This window comes from Lutjanus erythropterus, chromosome 8, assembly GCF_056507025.1.
Source record: "Lutjanus erythropterus isolate fLutEry1 chromosome 8, fLutEry1.hap2, whole genome shotgun sequence".
NCBI lineage: Eukaryota > Metazoa > Chordata > Actinopteri > Lutjaniformes > Lutjanidae > Lutjanus > Lutjanus erythropterus.
In genome coordinates, this window is record NC_139324.1 from 39831130 (window position 1) to 39848700 (window position 17571).

The 17571-nt window shown below is 39.8% G+C and overlaps 1 protein-coding gene across 1 annotated transcript in view; it reads right to left on the minus strand.

Annotated features, from left to right (window-relative positions):
* lrp1bb (low density lipoprotein receptor-related protein 1Bb) overlaps positions 1-17571 on the minus strand; it is a 322619-nt gene that overhangs the window by 88314 nt on the left and 216734 nt on the right. The window contains exons 45-54 of the mRNA XM_084723927.1: positions 15732-15860; positions 15424-15543; positions 13707-13820; positions 10718-10867; positions 10392-10514; positions 5854-5973; positions 4113-4241; positions 3612-3734; positions 942-1082; positions 520-707 (exon numbers count right to left, since the gene is read on the minus strand). Of these exons, the coding sequence (XP_084580053.1) occupies positions 520-707; positions 942-1082; positions 3612-3734; positions 4113-4241; positions 5854-5973; positions 10392-10514; positions 10718-10867; positions 13707-13820; positions 15424-15543; positions 15732-15860 (1337 nt within the window). The remainder of the gene's footprint in view (positions 1-519; positions 708-941; positions 1083-3611; positions 3735-4112; positions 4242-5853; positions 5974-10391; positions 10515-10717; positions 10868-13706; positions 13821-15423; positions 15544-15731; positions 15861-17571) is intronic.

A 17571-nucleotide genomic window follows, 5' to 3' on the forward strand; every position in this document is an offset into this window, starting at 1 on the left:
AGCTCAGCCTAAATGAATTTATCACTCATTTCTAAAGTTTTGTGTATGTTGTTGTATGTGTTTTCAATAAAGCATCAAGATAACGTAAGGTGATGCTGAAATGGCAGTAAAAATGGTCAGGAATGAACTCTTCCCAGAATTTATAAGGTTTATTGTAAATTGGGTCGCAATGGTTTGTCCGGGTCCCCGGGAAAAAAAGTTTGGGAAACTCTTGGAGTCCTATTTAATATACAATCTATGTTTCAGTGATAGCTATTTTTTATACCTTCATACTTCTCAGAGTTGGGAAAAAACACACACACTCTCTGATTACGTGTCATGGTCATTTTTATGACTTATTACAGTAAATGATTGCTTCTTTAATATTTTTCCAATAGTTATATTTCCATCTGTGTTCTTTCTGCAGCCAGGTTTAAGTTTTTGTTGAATAACTTAGGCTTTATGGACCAACTGTTGCCAGCGAGTGATTCTGAGGGGGAATGAAGCTGCTGAACAGTGACTAGTCCACTAGTCACTTACCTTGTATCCCACAGGAAGATCCTGGCAATCCTGCGTGCAGCCACTGACTCTGCGGTTCAAGCATTCGTTCACGTTACAGTTCCTCTCATCCGACCGGTCTCCACAATCATCTCTCCCATCACACAGATTCCTCTCAGAGATGCAGCGTCCATTGGAGCACATGAAGAAGGAGCCGTTGCACAAGCTTCCTGAAAAGAGCAAGACATGACTGTCACTGGCACACCGCCCTGTAATTTCTCCACAAAGTTGGGGAATGTTTTTGACCTGACAGTGGATCTTGACAGATTAATTTCTTTCAAGGAAGTTCTCCTGCTCGTAGCGCCTTTTGTTTCCGCCATATGTCCCCGCCACTTTCCTGGGCGAGCGATGCTGCCGGTGACACTGATGAAGAGATTCAAGCTGAGAGCCAACAGCAGTCTTACCTGCAGCCAGACATTTGAGGTTCAGAGGCAGTTCGTCAGAGTGGTCGGGACAGTCTGCGTAGCCGTCACACTCCCACTGAGAGCTGAGAAGACAGCGGCCGTCCCCGCAGCGAAATTCCTCTGATCCACAGGAGCGATAGACTTAAGAAAGAGAGACAGACGCTTTTTCATCAAGTAACTCTTGGACTTGGCAGTGACACAGCTTCAGTTTGGGGTGTAACCTTGGCAGAGATAAGTGCAAACAGTGAAAAATAAAGCCTCACAAAGCAAGAGTTCGAAGGCCATTGTTCATATTACAGTGAATAGAGTGTATATACAGTAAAATCATCGCTGATAAACCAATAAATCAGGCCATGTGGAGGTATAATGGAGTTCACAGCTATACTGTTCAATATTTCAAGTATAAATACACAAGTTTCATCAGCCAAGTCAGTCAAAATCAAAGCTGTGAATTCCCTCAAGCTGAGACACCAAAAAAATGTACAAGGTAGAATTAAACCTGGGAGTCAGTATGTTTACAAGAACCATTATATCAAAATAAAATAAAATAATCTTAAATATCAGAAACTCGGACAGAAGCTGAAACTTGAGGTTTTTTTTGGTTTTCTTTTTACACAACTTTGTTAAATACACAATTCAGATTGTTCAATTATAGCATTCTGTATAACAGACAGTTGCTATGTAGAAGATACTATTACTATGGATGAAGTCCTGATCAGACAGTCTGCTGGAGCAATAAAATCATTTTTAAAGTACTCTTTTGTGTCAAATGATTGATTTTTTTATAGTAAGAAGCTGTGTAGTAGGGTGATTCAAGTCCCCTCCACTTCATGTCAGGCTCCTGCATCATCATGTCTGGGTTTATTTTCCCATAATGACCCTTTCACTGTACATTATCCATTACATAAAGATGACAAACTCCTTTATGATTCCATAATTAAAAAAAAAAAGTTATTGTATCTAATAAGTTTGCATGGAAAACTGGTAAAGATCCAAGGAATGCAGCGATTGAATAAAACACTCTTTGAAATTCATTTTCTCAATTTTATTGTGCTTTTATTTATTTTTTTCATTGCAAGTGTGGAGTTTGTTAAAGGGAAAATTTGGCACTTTTGACTCGTAGTCAATTGAAGTAATAAATTCCTCAGTGCGTGCTATATTGACCAAGAAAACTGAATTCACCTGATCGAGGAGTCATGTCTGCAGTGTCTACATGTACTGACAGTGTTGGGAAGGTTACTTTAAAATCATATTCAGATACAGTTACTGATTACCTATTAAAAATGTAGCCAGTAACCTTATTAAAGCATCACATGATTAAAGTAATGTAACTTGATTACTTTCCGTTGCTTTTACATTTCCAGGGACAATCCTCGTCCCTAAAATGAGCACTGCACACCACCACCATTTTTGTTATGGAGGCAGCAGTGAAGTCCCGCCTCTTCATCTGCACGAAACCCACCCAAGATCGAAAGCCAGCACCCGCTCCTCTCCTGTCAGGGAAACCGTGGACTCGATGTCCTGACCAGCAGGAGTTTGTGCACCCGTAGCATACACAATGATTTGGCATGGTCACCAGATTTCTGGATTTCAACTGGATTTCTGTGTAGCTAATGTTAGCTGTTGGTTGGTGTAGCTACTGCTAACAGTTGGTCTGTCTAGCTAACATTAGCGGTTGGTCTGTGCAGCTATTATTAGCAGCTGGTCTGTTTAACTTAACTTAGTGGTTGGTCTATGTAGTTAACATTAGCAGTTATCTTTCCTGTAAATGTTCCTATAAAATGTGATGCTGAGTTCTTGGATGATGACAGCATTTTCACAGCTGAAGACAGAAATCATTGTATTATGATGTTGTTCCTATTTTGTGATTTAAAATCAAAATAATGTCAAAATTTCCTTCCGGTGAAGCATTTTTTTCAAGAGATAATGAATTGTCACCTGTCAGATTAGCTGGTTTCACTGCGACCAGACTGGTGTTGTGACACTCATGAAGTGTAATGTGTGTGTTGCACATGACAGTATACCACTCTTCAATTAAAATGTATTTTAAAATAGCAATCTTGCTAATAATCCATATTTTTGATACACCGAGGTAATCTGACTGTGTTTTTGTTGTAAGTGTAAAGGGAAACTACAAAAAGCCTTTATACTACTTTGTTGGTCAGAACATTGTATTAGGTGACAAAGGCCACTACAGGAAGGATTACAGGCAACTGCAGCATTAAAACTCTGTTTTCTCAGTCAATATAGCATACACTGAAAAATTCATTGCTTCAGTTCACTACATTTACCATCAACATTGACCTGACATCCACATGAAAAGTGTCAAATGTTCCCTCCTGCACAATGAGTCAAAATTATTTAATTCCATGCATGTTTTAAAAGGACTTCATTCTGGAATTCACTTGCAGGGTGAATTTAACCTTTATTCAGTTAAAACTCTCATTCCTTTCAACAGCTATCAACTACCATAGAGGACCCCCATCCTCAAAGAAGAATGTTCAAAAGTGCAGAGTTCAAACAGTAAAAGTAAGAAGAGAGAACAAGTCCACCATCACCATGTTAGGAAACGAAAATGTTTTTCACCTTGTGAGTGCAGCTTTCAATGAGGGCATATTCATACATCACTGGCGAATACTATGAGCAAGACAGCAAGATAAATCTACTTGCCACATTCCACTGACTCATCAGACCCGTCTCCACAGTCGTCATCATGGTCACAGACGAATCGCTGAGGGATGCATGCTTTGTTGTTGCAGCGAAACGAGCTGTCATCACATGTGTTGTTGGGTGCTAATGCATGAAAAAAAAGGGGGGTTCAAGGACTAATTAATTGATTAATGCTTTTTTCTACACATGGCATGCAATATGTGTAAAACATCATCATTAGTAATCCTTATGTTACTACACTGACGTGTTTGTGTTTTTCAGTCCAAGTCCCGTACCAATTTACAGAAGCCAATCCAGATTAAACTACTTAGAGAAGGCTGCAAAAACTTCCATTGTGTCCTACTTCCCACTGCTACTGGTTTCCATTTCACAGGGATTTACTGTAGGTGTTGTGGTTGGTTTTACATGTTGTAATCATGAATGCATAAACAAGCAATGATTTCTTAATTCTGGGATTACATTAAGTTATTTTCTAATTGAATATGTTGAAGAAGAGTTTACCGCAGCCAGCTGCAGAGAGTTCATCACTCCCGTCAGGGCAGTCCCTCTCGCCATCACAGAGCCAGCGTTTGGGAACACAGGCATACGAGCCAGGGCAGCTGAAGAGTCCTGGAGCGCATGTCACCGAGCCTGAGAGGAAAACAGGACCACATGTTCAACTTTCAAAAGCCAAAAAATACAGTGGCTCAAATGCACCACAGTGAAGGACGCTAAAAACTGAGGCAGATGTATTTGGTTTTCTTAGAATGATAACTTTGGTTACCAGTGAACATTGAGCAGTAATTCCAATAAACCAAAGCCCATAAATAAAAATCATAAAATACTCCAAGGAACTCTCCTTCAAAACAATTAAATTAATGCTGTGACATTTAAGCTTTTTTAAAAAAAATGTGCCATGGGTTTTTTTGTGTGTTTTTGTGCATACATGTATCCTTATCCACAGAAAAAATGAAGGAAAAGACACAAGCATCCATAAACCCAGTGGGATGGGTGCTGGATCTGGATCCCCCCACCTGAATAAAGAACACACCAAAGAGATCCCGTTTAAAGCATTTATTTGGTCATGTTTCAAGCTGCAGACTGCTTCTCATTACACATAGAGCCACCATCTTAAATACCCATAATTCATCAAACATCCTTATCCATCCAGCCTTAGAAATTAAATTATACAGGCGCAGTGTATATGTAAAGATGTGTGTGTCTTCACCCTCATTTTTTTTGAATAACGATACATGCGTACACAAAAATCACAAACCTTACAAATTACATTACACCTATGTATAAAGTAATTTGTGAGGTTTATTGTACCTGCTTGACACAGGCCACATGGTAGGTGTATGATGAATTATGGGGTATTGGTATATGGTGACTCTATACATACTAGACACAGTCTGAGTGACAGTGGAGAACTTGAAACACCACAATAATATACTGGAACTCTTTGGTGTGCGGATTTCTCGCTCTTTATTCCTTCTTCAGGAAGCACTCAATTTAACTGGAGGACGTGCTCTGACCCAGTCATTTTTTAGAATCAAGGCCTGTGTTCTGCCCTTACAGAAGATATCAGATGGTTATGGTTTTGAACTGATTCCCCTTTATGACCTAAACAAATTTTCACTGTGCAGCAGTTCCCCCTGTGCAATCTAACAAATAATGACTGTGCTATTGTGAGTAACAATTATTTGCTTGAATTCTTTAGTCAGCAGTACCCTCCTTTATCTTACTGCCCTTTAAGGCAAAGGAGAACAGCAGGGAAAAATGGCTGCAGTGAGAAACAAAGGTAAATACAGAAGTTCAATTAGGCATGTATAGCTAAAATGCATATCTTGCTTTTGACAAGAATCGTGGCTGGGAAACCTTTGGGCTATTTCATTAATATTTCCTTGACATCCCATTACAATCCAATTATACAACCAATGTTCACAGCAATTCTTGTCTCTTTATTGTGGTTGGATTCTTTTTATTTTATTGTAGAATTCATTACACACACATCTCATTTGCCCACAGAAATAGCTGTGCCTCTCGGGCGTCTGTGATAAAAAATCTATTTGCCTCAGTGCCCACTCGAATCATCAGAAATGCCTGCGGTCTCATTTGTTGTCTCATTAAGATTGTTTCGTTTCTGTCCATTCATTTCCAGCTCTTCTGGGCGGAACACGTGGAGCTGTCACACGTGATTTAGTGGACGTGTGACCTTTCACACCAACAGCTGATTCCCCGCGACATCTCAAGGGGCACTAACCGCAGATCTGCACGCTCTCGTCAAGGCCGTCCTCGCAGTCGTTCTCCCCGTCGCACAGCCATTGTTTGGCGATGCACTTGTTCTTTGAGCAGGCGAACTGATTCCACAAGCACGAAGAGTCTGCAGAGGGCAGTGGGAGAAGAATTTCAATGCCATAAATCAAACAAAGTGAGGAGGAAACAACAACCATAGCAGCATACCCTATAGAAGTGGCAGAGTGTTTTTAATCAAAACACAACAAGTGGGCTGGCTTCTCTGTGCCCCTTGGCTTGCTTGTTTTTCTCTTCAGTTTTTCTGCTTAGCAGCACGCATGAGTGTGGCTGCCACGCAAAGGACAGTAAATATATATATTTTTCATTTTCTCTCACAAGAGAAGACATTTTGATGAATGCTCTCGGTTTCTGTGCAGGAAAATAAAAACATCGACTTCACACAAAACAGAAGTGTCAGGATGAAATATCTTATCAATATCGAAGCACTTAAGTGTTAATTATTGAGACTTTTTCTCTCTTATGTTATTTGAAATGGCACAAAGCTGCCGGTGGTGACAAGAAACAGCTGAATGTTAAATAAGAGAGCACTGGGCTGATCACTGTGTAAAAGCTATTGTGTAAAATGTGCATATATTCATAATCTGTGCTGAGTTGGTGTCACTGAGCCACCCACTCTCCTCGGGGAGTCGTTCTGTCGTCTCTTTCTCTCAGATGTCAAGACTGGCAAAGTCTGCCAGAGCTTTGATGAGATGTTGGGAGAAGGAAGGGGGGATGTGTGCTCTAGGTCAGACCACAGTACAAGGAATTATGGATCCTACTGAGGGTAAGGGGGGGGGGGGGGGGGGGGGGCAGTCTTTCACACTGCATTGCTTTCCTTCCTGTCAGACTTTGTACATCACACCAGCTTTATGTGCCCTGATACGATGATGTGAGATAAGGATGAGATAAACATTAAATGGCTAAATCTGGAAACGGTGATTATCCAGACTTTCTGTACAAGATACTAAATTTGCACTTCAAATGTGAACAGCTGCTTCAAGTGTTTAACAAAATAGCAGGTCTGCAGCACATTAAAAGTATCAAAGAAAGTCTTTCAAGTCTCATTTTCAATAGTGTTTCACACAGTAGAAAAGCGCATTATGCATTGTGAAGTGACAAATGACTATTTCATCTAATCAGATGTGGAATTTGAAATTTCTGAAATGTAATGACATTTTCCTCAAACCACTTTGCCTTTGCAGTCAGATTATCAGTGGCTGGAGCTTTTTATATGATAATTAACTCAGAGGAATGGGAATATTGTCTATTTGTCCTGAAAAAGCTATTCAGAACTTCTCAAAGAATTGTGGCATAATTCATATCAGTTCTGATATAAGCACATTTGAAGCATGGGATGTTATCATTTCACACAGGCACAAATGACATTTTTAGATAAAGGAATGGAAATGGAGTTCATGTGTTATGCATCTCTCTAACAACATTCATGGCCAATTTACAAATATAAATCAGATAACTTGAAGAGCATTAAATATGAAGCTGAACCGCACTGAACTGCCTTCCTCTATCTGTTGCAACGGAAATGTGAACAAAGGTGTTGGTTAATTATACAGGAAGAGCAAACCAGACAAGAAAAAGATCTGCAACATCTGAGTCAAATGCTCTCAAAGGGAAAGACATCTAAGCTCTGTGGTCACATTTTATTTGTGTTATTTTTCTTGAAATCGGTCCCTGATGTCATCAGTCCTAAACTGCTCAAGTGATGCATACATAAATAAGTCTGCAGCCATGGCTCTGTGTGGCTGTACCTAAGCTAAATGCTAATGCTAATGTGTTTAGCAGGTATGAGGTTTAATGTGGTAATGTGGTTTAGTTTGGCAACATGCTACCATTTGCTTATTTGCATTAAACAGGACAACTAAGGCTGATTGGTAGTATTGGACAAATTTGACCTAAATGCATTGAGGCACTAGATGATATGTTAAAGGGACAATTCACCCTTATATGAATTAATATTTTTCCTCAGGCCTTTAGTACTATTTATCCTCTTAGATTGTTTTTGGCATGAGTTGCTGAGTTTTGGGGATATAAACTGTAGATTATTAAATTATAGTCTTACATTATACAGTAATATATATTATATATTCTCTCCTATATAATGGACCTGGATGGCACTAAACTTGTGCTGCTCAAACTCAACAGCAATGTCTCTTTCCAGTAATCATGACACGCTTACCCAAGATAATCCACAGACCTTGTTGGGAACGATTCCACGTAGGAACTATAAAATAAACCCACCTGTTATATCACAGTGCAAAAGGAAGTGCTAAGCTGTAACTTTAGCACCACTGCTAGCTAGTGCTGTGATATAGTTGGTGGGTGTAGTTTGGTAGAAAGTTACATGAAACTGCTCACAACAACATCTGTGGATTATCTTGAATAAATGGGTCCAAGATTCTGGAAAGAGACCTTGCTGTTTAGTTTTTCAAATGTATGTTTTTGCACTTTCAGCTCCTCAAGCTGAACGCCATCTTGCTCTGTTATATTGGAGAAAAGCCGGACATCGCTATGGTCGATATCTAAAACTGAAGGTAAGTAAAAAAAAATATTTTGGATATTAAGGTTAAGTGTTTCTTTAACTTGTCACCTGGCGGCTCGATCAGGTTAGGTCAAATCAATGTGGAGGCACTGGATGACCATATGATTTTTTAAATTTATTTGGGAGTGAACTGGCCCTTTAAGGGATCAACATTATTGCAATTCATTCTTAAAGGGGCATTAGTGCGAGTGAGTGTGTGTGTGTGTGCCAAATTCCATGACAGTCCCTCCAATAGTTGTCAAAAGGTTCCACTGAAAACCACAAATGTCAACCTTGTGGTGACGCTGAAGTGACCAAAGGGAGACAGGATGCCTGAGAGTCCTGAATGTCTGTACAAAAGTTAGTGCCAATCCATCACGATCCATCAAGTTGAGATATTTCACTGGACAGGTAGAAACCTTTGACCTGAATAGGTGGTGCTATGTCAAGGGATCATTAAAGGACTTTTCACACTTTAGCCCCTGGCTAAGACAGCTTTCACAGTTGCACAATCCTGGCACATTCCAAAGTGGACTAACACAGATTTTAGCCTAGGGTTGGAAGGGCTTTCCAATGAAAAATCAACTAAATCCAGGGCTAACAGCCGCCAGTGTGAGACGGGGCTGAAAGGTCAAAGGACTTTGTCAATAAACATTTTAAATTGCTCACATCGGTTGCCGCTCCCAGGATTAACTCTTAGTCCAGGGCTAAAAGAAACCCTTTGGGTACCAAGTTTTATGGCAATCCATCCAATAGTTGCAGAGAAATTTAACTATTAAGTATAAACACAAACCTCAGGGCAGTGCCATAGGAAAACTCAATCGATCACCAAAATCATGAGGATTCATCCTGTGTGGGCAATAAATGGACAAAATACAACCTCAGTCCACCCAGCAACTATTAAAATATTCCAGTCTGGACTAAAGTGGTGGATACAGACACAGAGACGACAGCCCTGCTGCTGACTGCTTCTTGACATCTCTCACTTTAATAGTCTAGACCATATAGTCTGTGGGCTAGACACTGTAATACAGACTGACAAGCTAAATGCAGGCAGACACAGTTTTGACACTGTGTGTGTGTGTGTGTGTGTGTGTGTGTGTGTGGACATCTCCATCTGATCTAATTACCTTGTGCGTGTGTGTGACGGCGATGAAGCTCAACAGCTACCCTGACCACCTACATTGAAGCAGCCAGTCAATTTGGCTTTGATGCCAAAAGCGATGACATGTGAACGGGTTACGTGTGTGAGCCGTTGGTTTGGAGGGAATTACATTAAGCCATACCATGACTTAATTATTGTCCTGCTGTTTAATTGGAGAAATCCTGACTTTGTCATGGTAAGTTCTGCATACATTAGCACGGATCAAAGCGTGAGTAAGAATGCTCTCGCTGCCTCTGGTGAGGGAAGTAGAGGAGTGGCATTGTAATGTGTAATCCTTTCATATGTCACCACTCTCCATTGAAGCCACATTTCCATCTTCAGTATAACCGTTTCAGTGACTGATGGCTCATTAATTAATTGTTACACTAGAAGGGCTGTATATTGTAATTCAAAGAGAGAGGGGGGGAAACTTGTGTCCTCAGCAGCCTCAGTCTGAATGCAGGGTCGGAATTAGACTTTCAAACAAGCAGCAACACCCACTTGCGAGATGCCAGACACACAATGAGGAAGAGCAAAACAAAGTGAAGAGAAATTGCCTAAAGCATGATAAACAATCATCTGTTGTCTTTCTGTCTCCTCCTTATATACTGTATGTAATATCTGTTTCAGGCCTGGATCTATTTAAATGACAAAAATATTACAACAAATAGCTTCTGTTAATGGAAAATAAATATCCTTCCAACCGCCAACAGTGCTGTGTACAGCAACCAGAGGCCTCATCTATTTCCGCCCGTTAGAGAACAAAACATCATTTCAGTTTATTGTGTAGAAGCTCTTCCATGAGAGGTGAGATTTGTTGGCTTACCACACTGGAATTCATCTGCTCCATCTTCGCAGTCTTTCTGGCCGTCGCACAGCCACACGCTGGAGATACAGTTCCCGCTCGGACAGGCGAAGTGGCCCTCCTCGCACTTCTGCCCATGGGAAACTGGAACGAGCAACAAAACCAAGTCAGAAACCAAGTCAGTCCTTTAGGCATTAGTGATGATTGAGGTCATTATCTTTTCCTAAGCTCTCTCTGAATCTCTTATTCCACTGTCATAATCATCTCTGAAAGCGAGATCTGTCTTAAGTCTTTTCTAATTGAAGCTGGCTTTCTTAATCTGCCTTGTGTGCGTGTTGGGCGCTCACCCTGGCAGTTGGTCTCGTCGGCGTAGTCCCCGCAGTCGTTTGCACCATCACAGATCCACGAGGGGTGGATGCACAGCGAGGTGGAGTTGCAGCTGATGAAATCCTTTTCTTTCACCCCCAGCTTGTAAAAGTGAGAGCAGTCGGTGTGGTCTGAATACAAAACACAGCAACCACAATAATTGTCTTGTCACAGTGGAAGTAGCGGTGGAGGACAGGGTGAGAGGGTCAGTATGCAATCTGATCCGAATGACGAGCATAGATTTAAATTACTGGATCCATCTGATCTGCTACAGGTTGAGCTGTGTCTTAACATTTTGTCCCATTGGAATTATGAGGTTCTTTCGGCATTTTGAGCAGTTTTGAGATATTGAGTTTCAAAGTTGCATTCCAAAAAGCTAAAATAATATCTCATACACGATGATTATATACCATGGTCTGAGTTAATACTCTTTTCTGATTAAAACAGTTTAATACACACATAGTGCGGCTGAAGTTTAATCACCGTTTGATATTCATCCGCCATCCAACTTGCAACATTAAAGATCACAGTTGTCAAAGCTCACATCACTTCCTGAAGGCGATGCGAACGAGTGAGTGAACAGCTGATTACTTCCTAAATGAGGATGTCCTAACCTGCACCGTACGTCAGCCGACAGGCTGAGCAACATGTCGCTTGCTTAAAAAACTCACTCACCCTGGTTCTATTTCAGCAATGTTTCACACACCTTCAGCATATTTGATCTGGTTAAAATGAATATGACATCCTTCACGTTTCTGTTTCTCCTCATCAAAGCATTTGATGTGGTGGGGCAACATCAACGTGGGAACTTGGGGAGTTACAAGTAAGTAAATTGTCTTCCAACTACATAAAAACAAGGCTGAGTCAAGAAAATGATGTTAGCAGTTATGCATAAATAAGCGCTTTTCACCTTGCATTTAACCCCAGGCTAGGGGAGCAGTTAGCCCCAGGCTAAGGGAGCTGTTAGCCTAGGTCTGAAAGAGTGTCCACACTGGCACAATCCTGCAACAACACCCAGTGGGCTAACTCTGACTTTAACCAAGGGCTAATTGGCTGTGCTCTAGAGTGAATTAGCACCAAGTTTGCAGGTTTATCCCTTGAAAATTGACTAATCAGCCAGGTTAACAGAAAACACCTGTGTGGGCATATAGAAGTTTTAACCCAGAGCTAGAAGACAGGCAGTATGAAACATACAGCCCTAGGCCTAGCTTAAACCTGGGTTAGCAATGTGTGTATAAAGTTATCCCAGTATATGTGGATACTAATTATCAACTGCTGCAAGCCAGCTGAGTTTGGTTGTAAAAGGGACTAGAATTATTCCTCCATCATGACAACAGTAAGCTCTTGCTTCATACCTTTTGATTGTAAGTGCAAAACCATCTGAGAATTTTATTTCATACTATCATATTTCATATTGTTGGTAAATGACCATGGAACAAGTGAGATTATCAACTTGTAGGTGTGCATTGAATGGTTTGATGTCACTTATTGCAACTCACTCTACATCTCCGTCAGTCAAAAATCACTCACATCTCCAGCTTCTTCAAAATGCTACGACTAGAATTCTTTTTATGATTAATTAATTCATTTCTTTATAATTTTTTAATTGACATGATATAAAGATCCAGGGTCCATTATGTCCATGGTCATATTCAATAAGGGCTGAAGCTGCCTGTTCCATTAATAATTAATCTATAAAGTCTTTTAACCAATTATCTGTGCTAAAACAATTTCGTTTGTGTGATTTCCTGGGGCTAGAATTGTACCTGGCACTAAATGTAGAAACCACATCACCCAAGTTTTAAGCTTTAGAATTGATTTAAAAAATTAATTGATCACTTTTAAACCACTAAATGGTCTAGCCCCTAGCTACATGACTGACCTCTTAACCATTTATGAGCCAGAACCGCAGCCTCAGATCATCAGCCCCTTTTAGTCCACAGTCCAGCCTCAGAACTACAGACGATGACGTGGGTTTGCTATGATGACACCTGTACTATGGAACAGCCTGCCTGAAGAAATTAAGTTAGCAAAATCTGTCTCATCTTTTCAAAAACACACTTTTATAGACAGGCTTTTATGTGAAACACCACCTAAGCTTTGCCACTAAGGATTCTAGAATCACTGATGGGTCTTTGTTTTTATTACATTTGATTAGCTTTGTTTGTTTAACAATATAAAATGTTCTGCAAGAAGTAATGAATTGTGGCTGACATGTTCCTTTTGCAAAATAAGTTCAAATACCTTGTTAAAATGGCTCGCATACTGTATAGCTCTACACCTCGGCTTCATTTAGTATTCAAGGTTTCATGAATATGCAAATATTCCCCACCTTCTCCACACACCCACACCCCCCATCCATAAGTAGACGCACCTGGCCTCTCTGTTTTGCTAGCGCCCACACTAGCCAGCTAATGCTAGCTTCCTAATGTTAGTCTGGCAGCCGGAGTAGGAAATTCATTTTTCAAAATTTAAACATCGATTAACCCACAACAGATAAATGTTCAAATTCACCAGTCAGTAAGTAATTATTTTGTGTCTGAAATCCACTTGCCACTTTTATATTTTACCAGGATTTGGCTAGTGGTTGATGCTAACATTAATCTCCCTGTTGGTAGCTCATGCTAACATAACATTAAGAGGCAAGCACCAAAAGATATGTTCAGGGTTTTTCTGTAACTTTTATTCCAGCCATAGGCAAAAAGCTGAAGTTATCCTTTCACTTCACTGTGCCTCTTAATGTTGGTATTAGCTGCAGAAAACAGCAATGCAACAAGAGCTGAAACAATAAAAAGACTGAACTTGTCTGCAAAAGCACAAAAATCACCTAACATAATGTTGATAAGTGGTCACACAAATATGTGAACAATTCAATTTTGACAAAAATGTCAGATAGAACCTCTAAATTGCCAAGGGGACAATTTTCCTTTAATTGTAACAGTGATGCAAATCCCAGGCCAAAGGACTTACTGCAGCTCTTTTCATCTGAGGCATCAGCACAGTCAATGACCTGGTTACACCAGGCTGAGCTGGGTACACAGCTCCCATCCTTGCACGATGATTCTGATGAGCCGCACGTGACATCTGGGGGAGAGAATTAGCATTTCAAAAAGATAACATAAGAGAAACTCAGAGACAGTTACAGGTACAGCTCACAACAACACTTAGAACCTCTTTCTGGGGGCGGTTAAAATTAGCTCCAGGTTGCAAACTACCAGACAGAGAAGCGTTGTGATGAGTTGCAGTATCTGTGCAGCTGAACTGCCTGTGCTACGAAAATTGCCTGAATGCCATGACCCTCTTAGTGTTTAGAGCAAATCACACTTTATAGTCAAAAGGGGCATCTTAAATATGCTGTTCATTTAGCAACTATTGCAGAATGGCTCTGCTCATTTCACATCTCTGGATTACATTATTAGTATATAACTTACATAATGCTATAATCAAAAGTTCTAATGGCAATAGAGAAAGTTATACAACACCAATTCCAAAAGTTAGGATGTTGTGTTAATTAAACCAGAATGCAATGACTTGCAAAAACTTTTTGACCTATATTAAATTGAATACAGTACAAAGACAAGAAATCTCAAACTGATTAACTTTAGTGTTTTTGTAAATATACACTCATTCTCATTCGATGTCTGCAACACATTCCAAAAAATGATGGGACATGAGCATATTTACCATTTAACACTTTTCCCTTTAGCAACACTCAGTAAGCATTTGGGAGCTAAACAACTTGAAGTGCTCATAAGTCCATGTTTTCAGTTGTCATATTTGATGCTTCATAATGCACCACACATTTTCAATGGGAGACAGGTCTGGACTGCAGGCAGGTCAGTCTAGTACCTGAACTCATTCTGGTTTAATTAACTACTTGAACTTAACTAGTACCTGAACTTTATTGAAAATGAAATAATTAATAAAAAGTATTTAGTTCCATTAACTAACTGCAATAAGAGAGGTGAGTGAAAGTTGCATTTACTAAAAATATTTGAGTTAGCTTAATCAATATTTTTAATTTCACTGTAATCAAATAGTACATGTAGTACTAACTCCAAATATTTAAGCTCTGATAACCTCCAAGTTACCTCAGTCTTTGTGAGTACTGTTAATGTATTTGGGTTTACGGTGTATGTTTTCTGTTTTATTTTAAGTTCACTTTTTGGTATTGGGATTGCAGTTGATGCCCCAGAAAATGCAAGGCTAAAGATGACACACCATAGTTAGATAAATGGCGTCCCGAAATCCCAGCATGCAAGAGTTGGAAGGTCCGCATAAATTCTGAGAAAGCCTCCGTCTCCTTGTGGGCTCAATCAGCTTGGTACAGTATTCAGAGTATATATTCACCTTTACATTTTCCCACTATGGTCCAATTAGAGCAGGAAAATAAACAACTGTACGTTTTTCTGGATTATTTCAACATCAAGGTCAAAACAAAAATCAGTCTGGCCACATTGAGGGGACACAGAGTTATTGTCCAGGCTCTTAAAAGCAGCTTTCACAGGCGGGGGTTGGGAGCCTCTTTGAATTTGTGCACTCTTTATGATCTTGGGGCTCATTAGACAGAGAAGGCTTAGCACAGCATGTGGCCTAGTGTGCCGTATTAATATAAGCATTAGTGTGGCTGGATCCTGCCCTCAGAGGCAGGACGGATTGAACAGGAGATCAAACGGCTGTGACTCACTGCTACAGAAAGCTTCATCAGAATTATCCCCACAGTCATCGATCCCGTCACAGAAACGACTGTTGGCCACACATCGCTGGTTGTAGCAGGGCCTGAAACCTTTCCGGCAGCTCCTGTTGACTGAACACAGTGAAATTCATAAATATGTTAGAAATGGTCAAATGCTTACCACTTTTTAGTGCCAGAAATCAAATCAATGACAGACAGGTCAGCATGTGCTTTTAGCAAATATTCTGCAAGAATTCAAAATCAAAAAAGGAATTCTTATCTGAATAACGTTGCAGACAGAGTTGAAAGGAGTTTCTTACCACAGTACTGCATCTTCTCATCTGATTTATCTTTGCAGTTGGCTATTCCGTCACAGGTCAGCTGGTAGTTTATGCACTCGCCATTTCCACACTCAAATTCAGTGTGGATGTTGCAGGAGGAATTTTCTGCTGCAGAAGACGACAGTGAAGGAGATGAACTTTGACTGTTCAAACCTCAAAACTCAACTGTGGATGTACAAACGAATGAACTCTGAACCTACATTTCAATACATGCTGTAGTAAAAATCCACATTTATACCAGTTTTGTATCAACATTTGTAAATCTCATAACTGCATTCAATAATGTCATAACCTTTATACTCCAACTTGAGAGAAACCTGGCTGTTAAATGTCTGGGTTATTCATATTCACTTCAGCTTGTGCACTGATTTAATAATAAATGTTGAAATTAACTACATTTAAATGCACACTCATTTTCCACTATTTTTCCTGATATGAAAATATTCTGAAATGTGTCACGTAAACAGCATATCCTGTTTTGATATTCAGAATTAAGCCTAATTCTAAATGTAGCTGATATTATTCAGGTTTTAGGAGCATTCTTTGGACATGTATACAGCGCTTTCCAAATATGCTTCACAAGTGAACCTTCATAAGTCCCGCCCCTTTTTGCAGTCCTCCAATACAAGCTGAGCAAGCATGGTACGCAGCGAAGTTTCTCCTTTCCTTTCCTGTCCTTGTGTTATGGACTCATCTATGTTGAAAAGAAAACCAAATTTTGAACATGGCTAAAATATGTTGCTGGGGGACCAGAACAAGCAACATATAGTCACATCTAAAGTAAACTAATGTTAGCAAATGTTAGCTAACTAGCTATGTAGATTAGCTTGCAACTTTTGCTAACTTTTTAACTTTAAGGTCACTTATGACTCTTTCTATGCTGAATTTTTGATCCATGGAAGTTTTATGTTTGTAAAACTTTCTGCAGAGAAAAGAGATTAAAAAATCTGTAAATGTAAAGTCTTCAGGCAGAACAGGAACTCGTTGATGGGAGGAAACACTACTGCACATGTTCAGTGGGCTGAATATCCAGCAACTAAACCTTGATGATAGAAAACTTTTTTGGCCTTTGTGCCAAGAAAACAATTCTGTACATCTATGAGGTTAGTTAACTAGCAAGATAACAATTGATGTTATCTAGTTAGAACGAATATTGGAGCACACAACAAAAGAGGAGTGGGACTTAGGAAAGGTCAGTTGGGGGATTTTACGTCATGTGCAACACACAGCTTCTTGCCTGGTTACAGTCAAGTCTTGTGTGTTGTTAACAAAGCAGCTAGCTAACAGTTTGCATGGCTGGGGTAGAGCTGCATGCACAAAAGAAAAGCCCACATTTCTGCTCAACAGGAGAAACTTCTAAATATGAAAGACTTGGAGATGAACAGGTTTTGGGATATGATATACTGTATAATATAAGCCAGTGATTCCCAAAGTGTGGGCTGGGGCCCGCTGATGGGCTGTGAAGGACCTGCAGGTGGGCCTTAGAGGTCATGAAAAATAAATACTACCATAAAAAATTTCAGATTTATTTTAAAAAAGTAGTCACAACTAATAAAATAAAGTCATGAAAATTTAAATGATCTGTTATTTTCCTTTTATCTGGTATTTCGTGGTGTATTTCAGGTGTATTTTGTGACTTGTCACATTAACAGCAGAACATATCTTATATCTTGTCACTGGTTTGATTAATCTTGTGTGCAGATCAGACTTGGGTTTAAGGTCCTGGTGGGCCACACAACACTGTCAGATTTAAGTGGGGAATGGCTGATATAAGATGTATGTCACTACATTAATCAGAGTATGCAAGGCTGCATGTAAA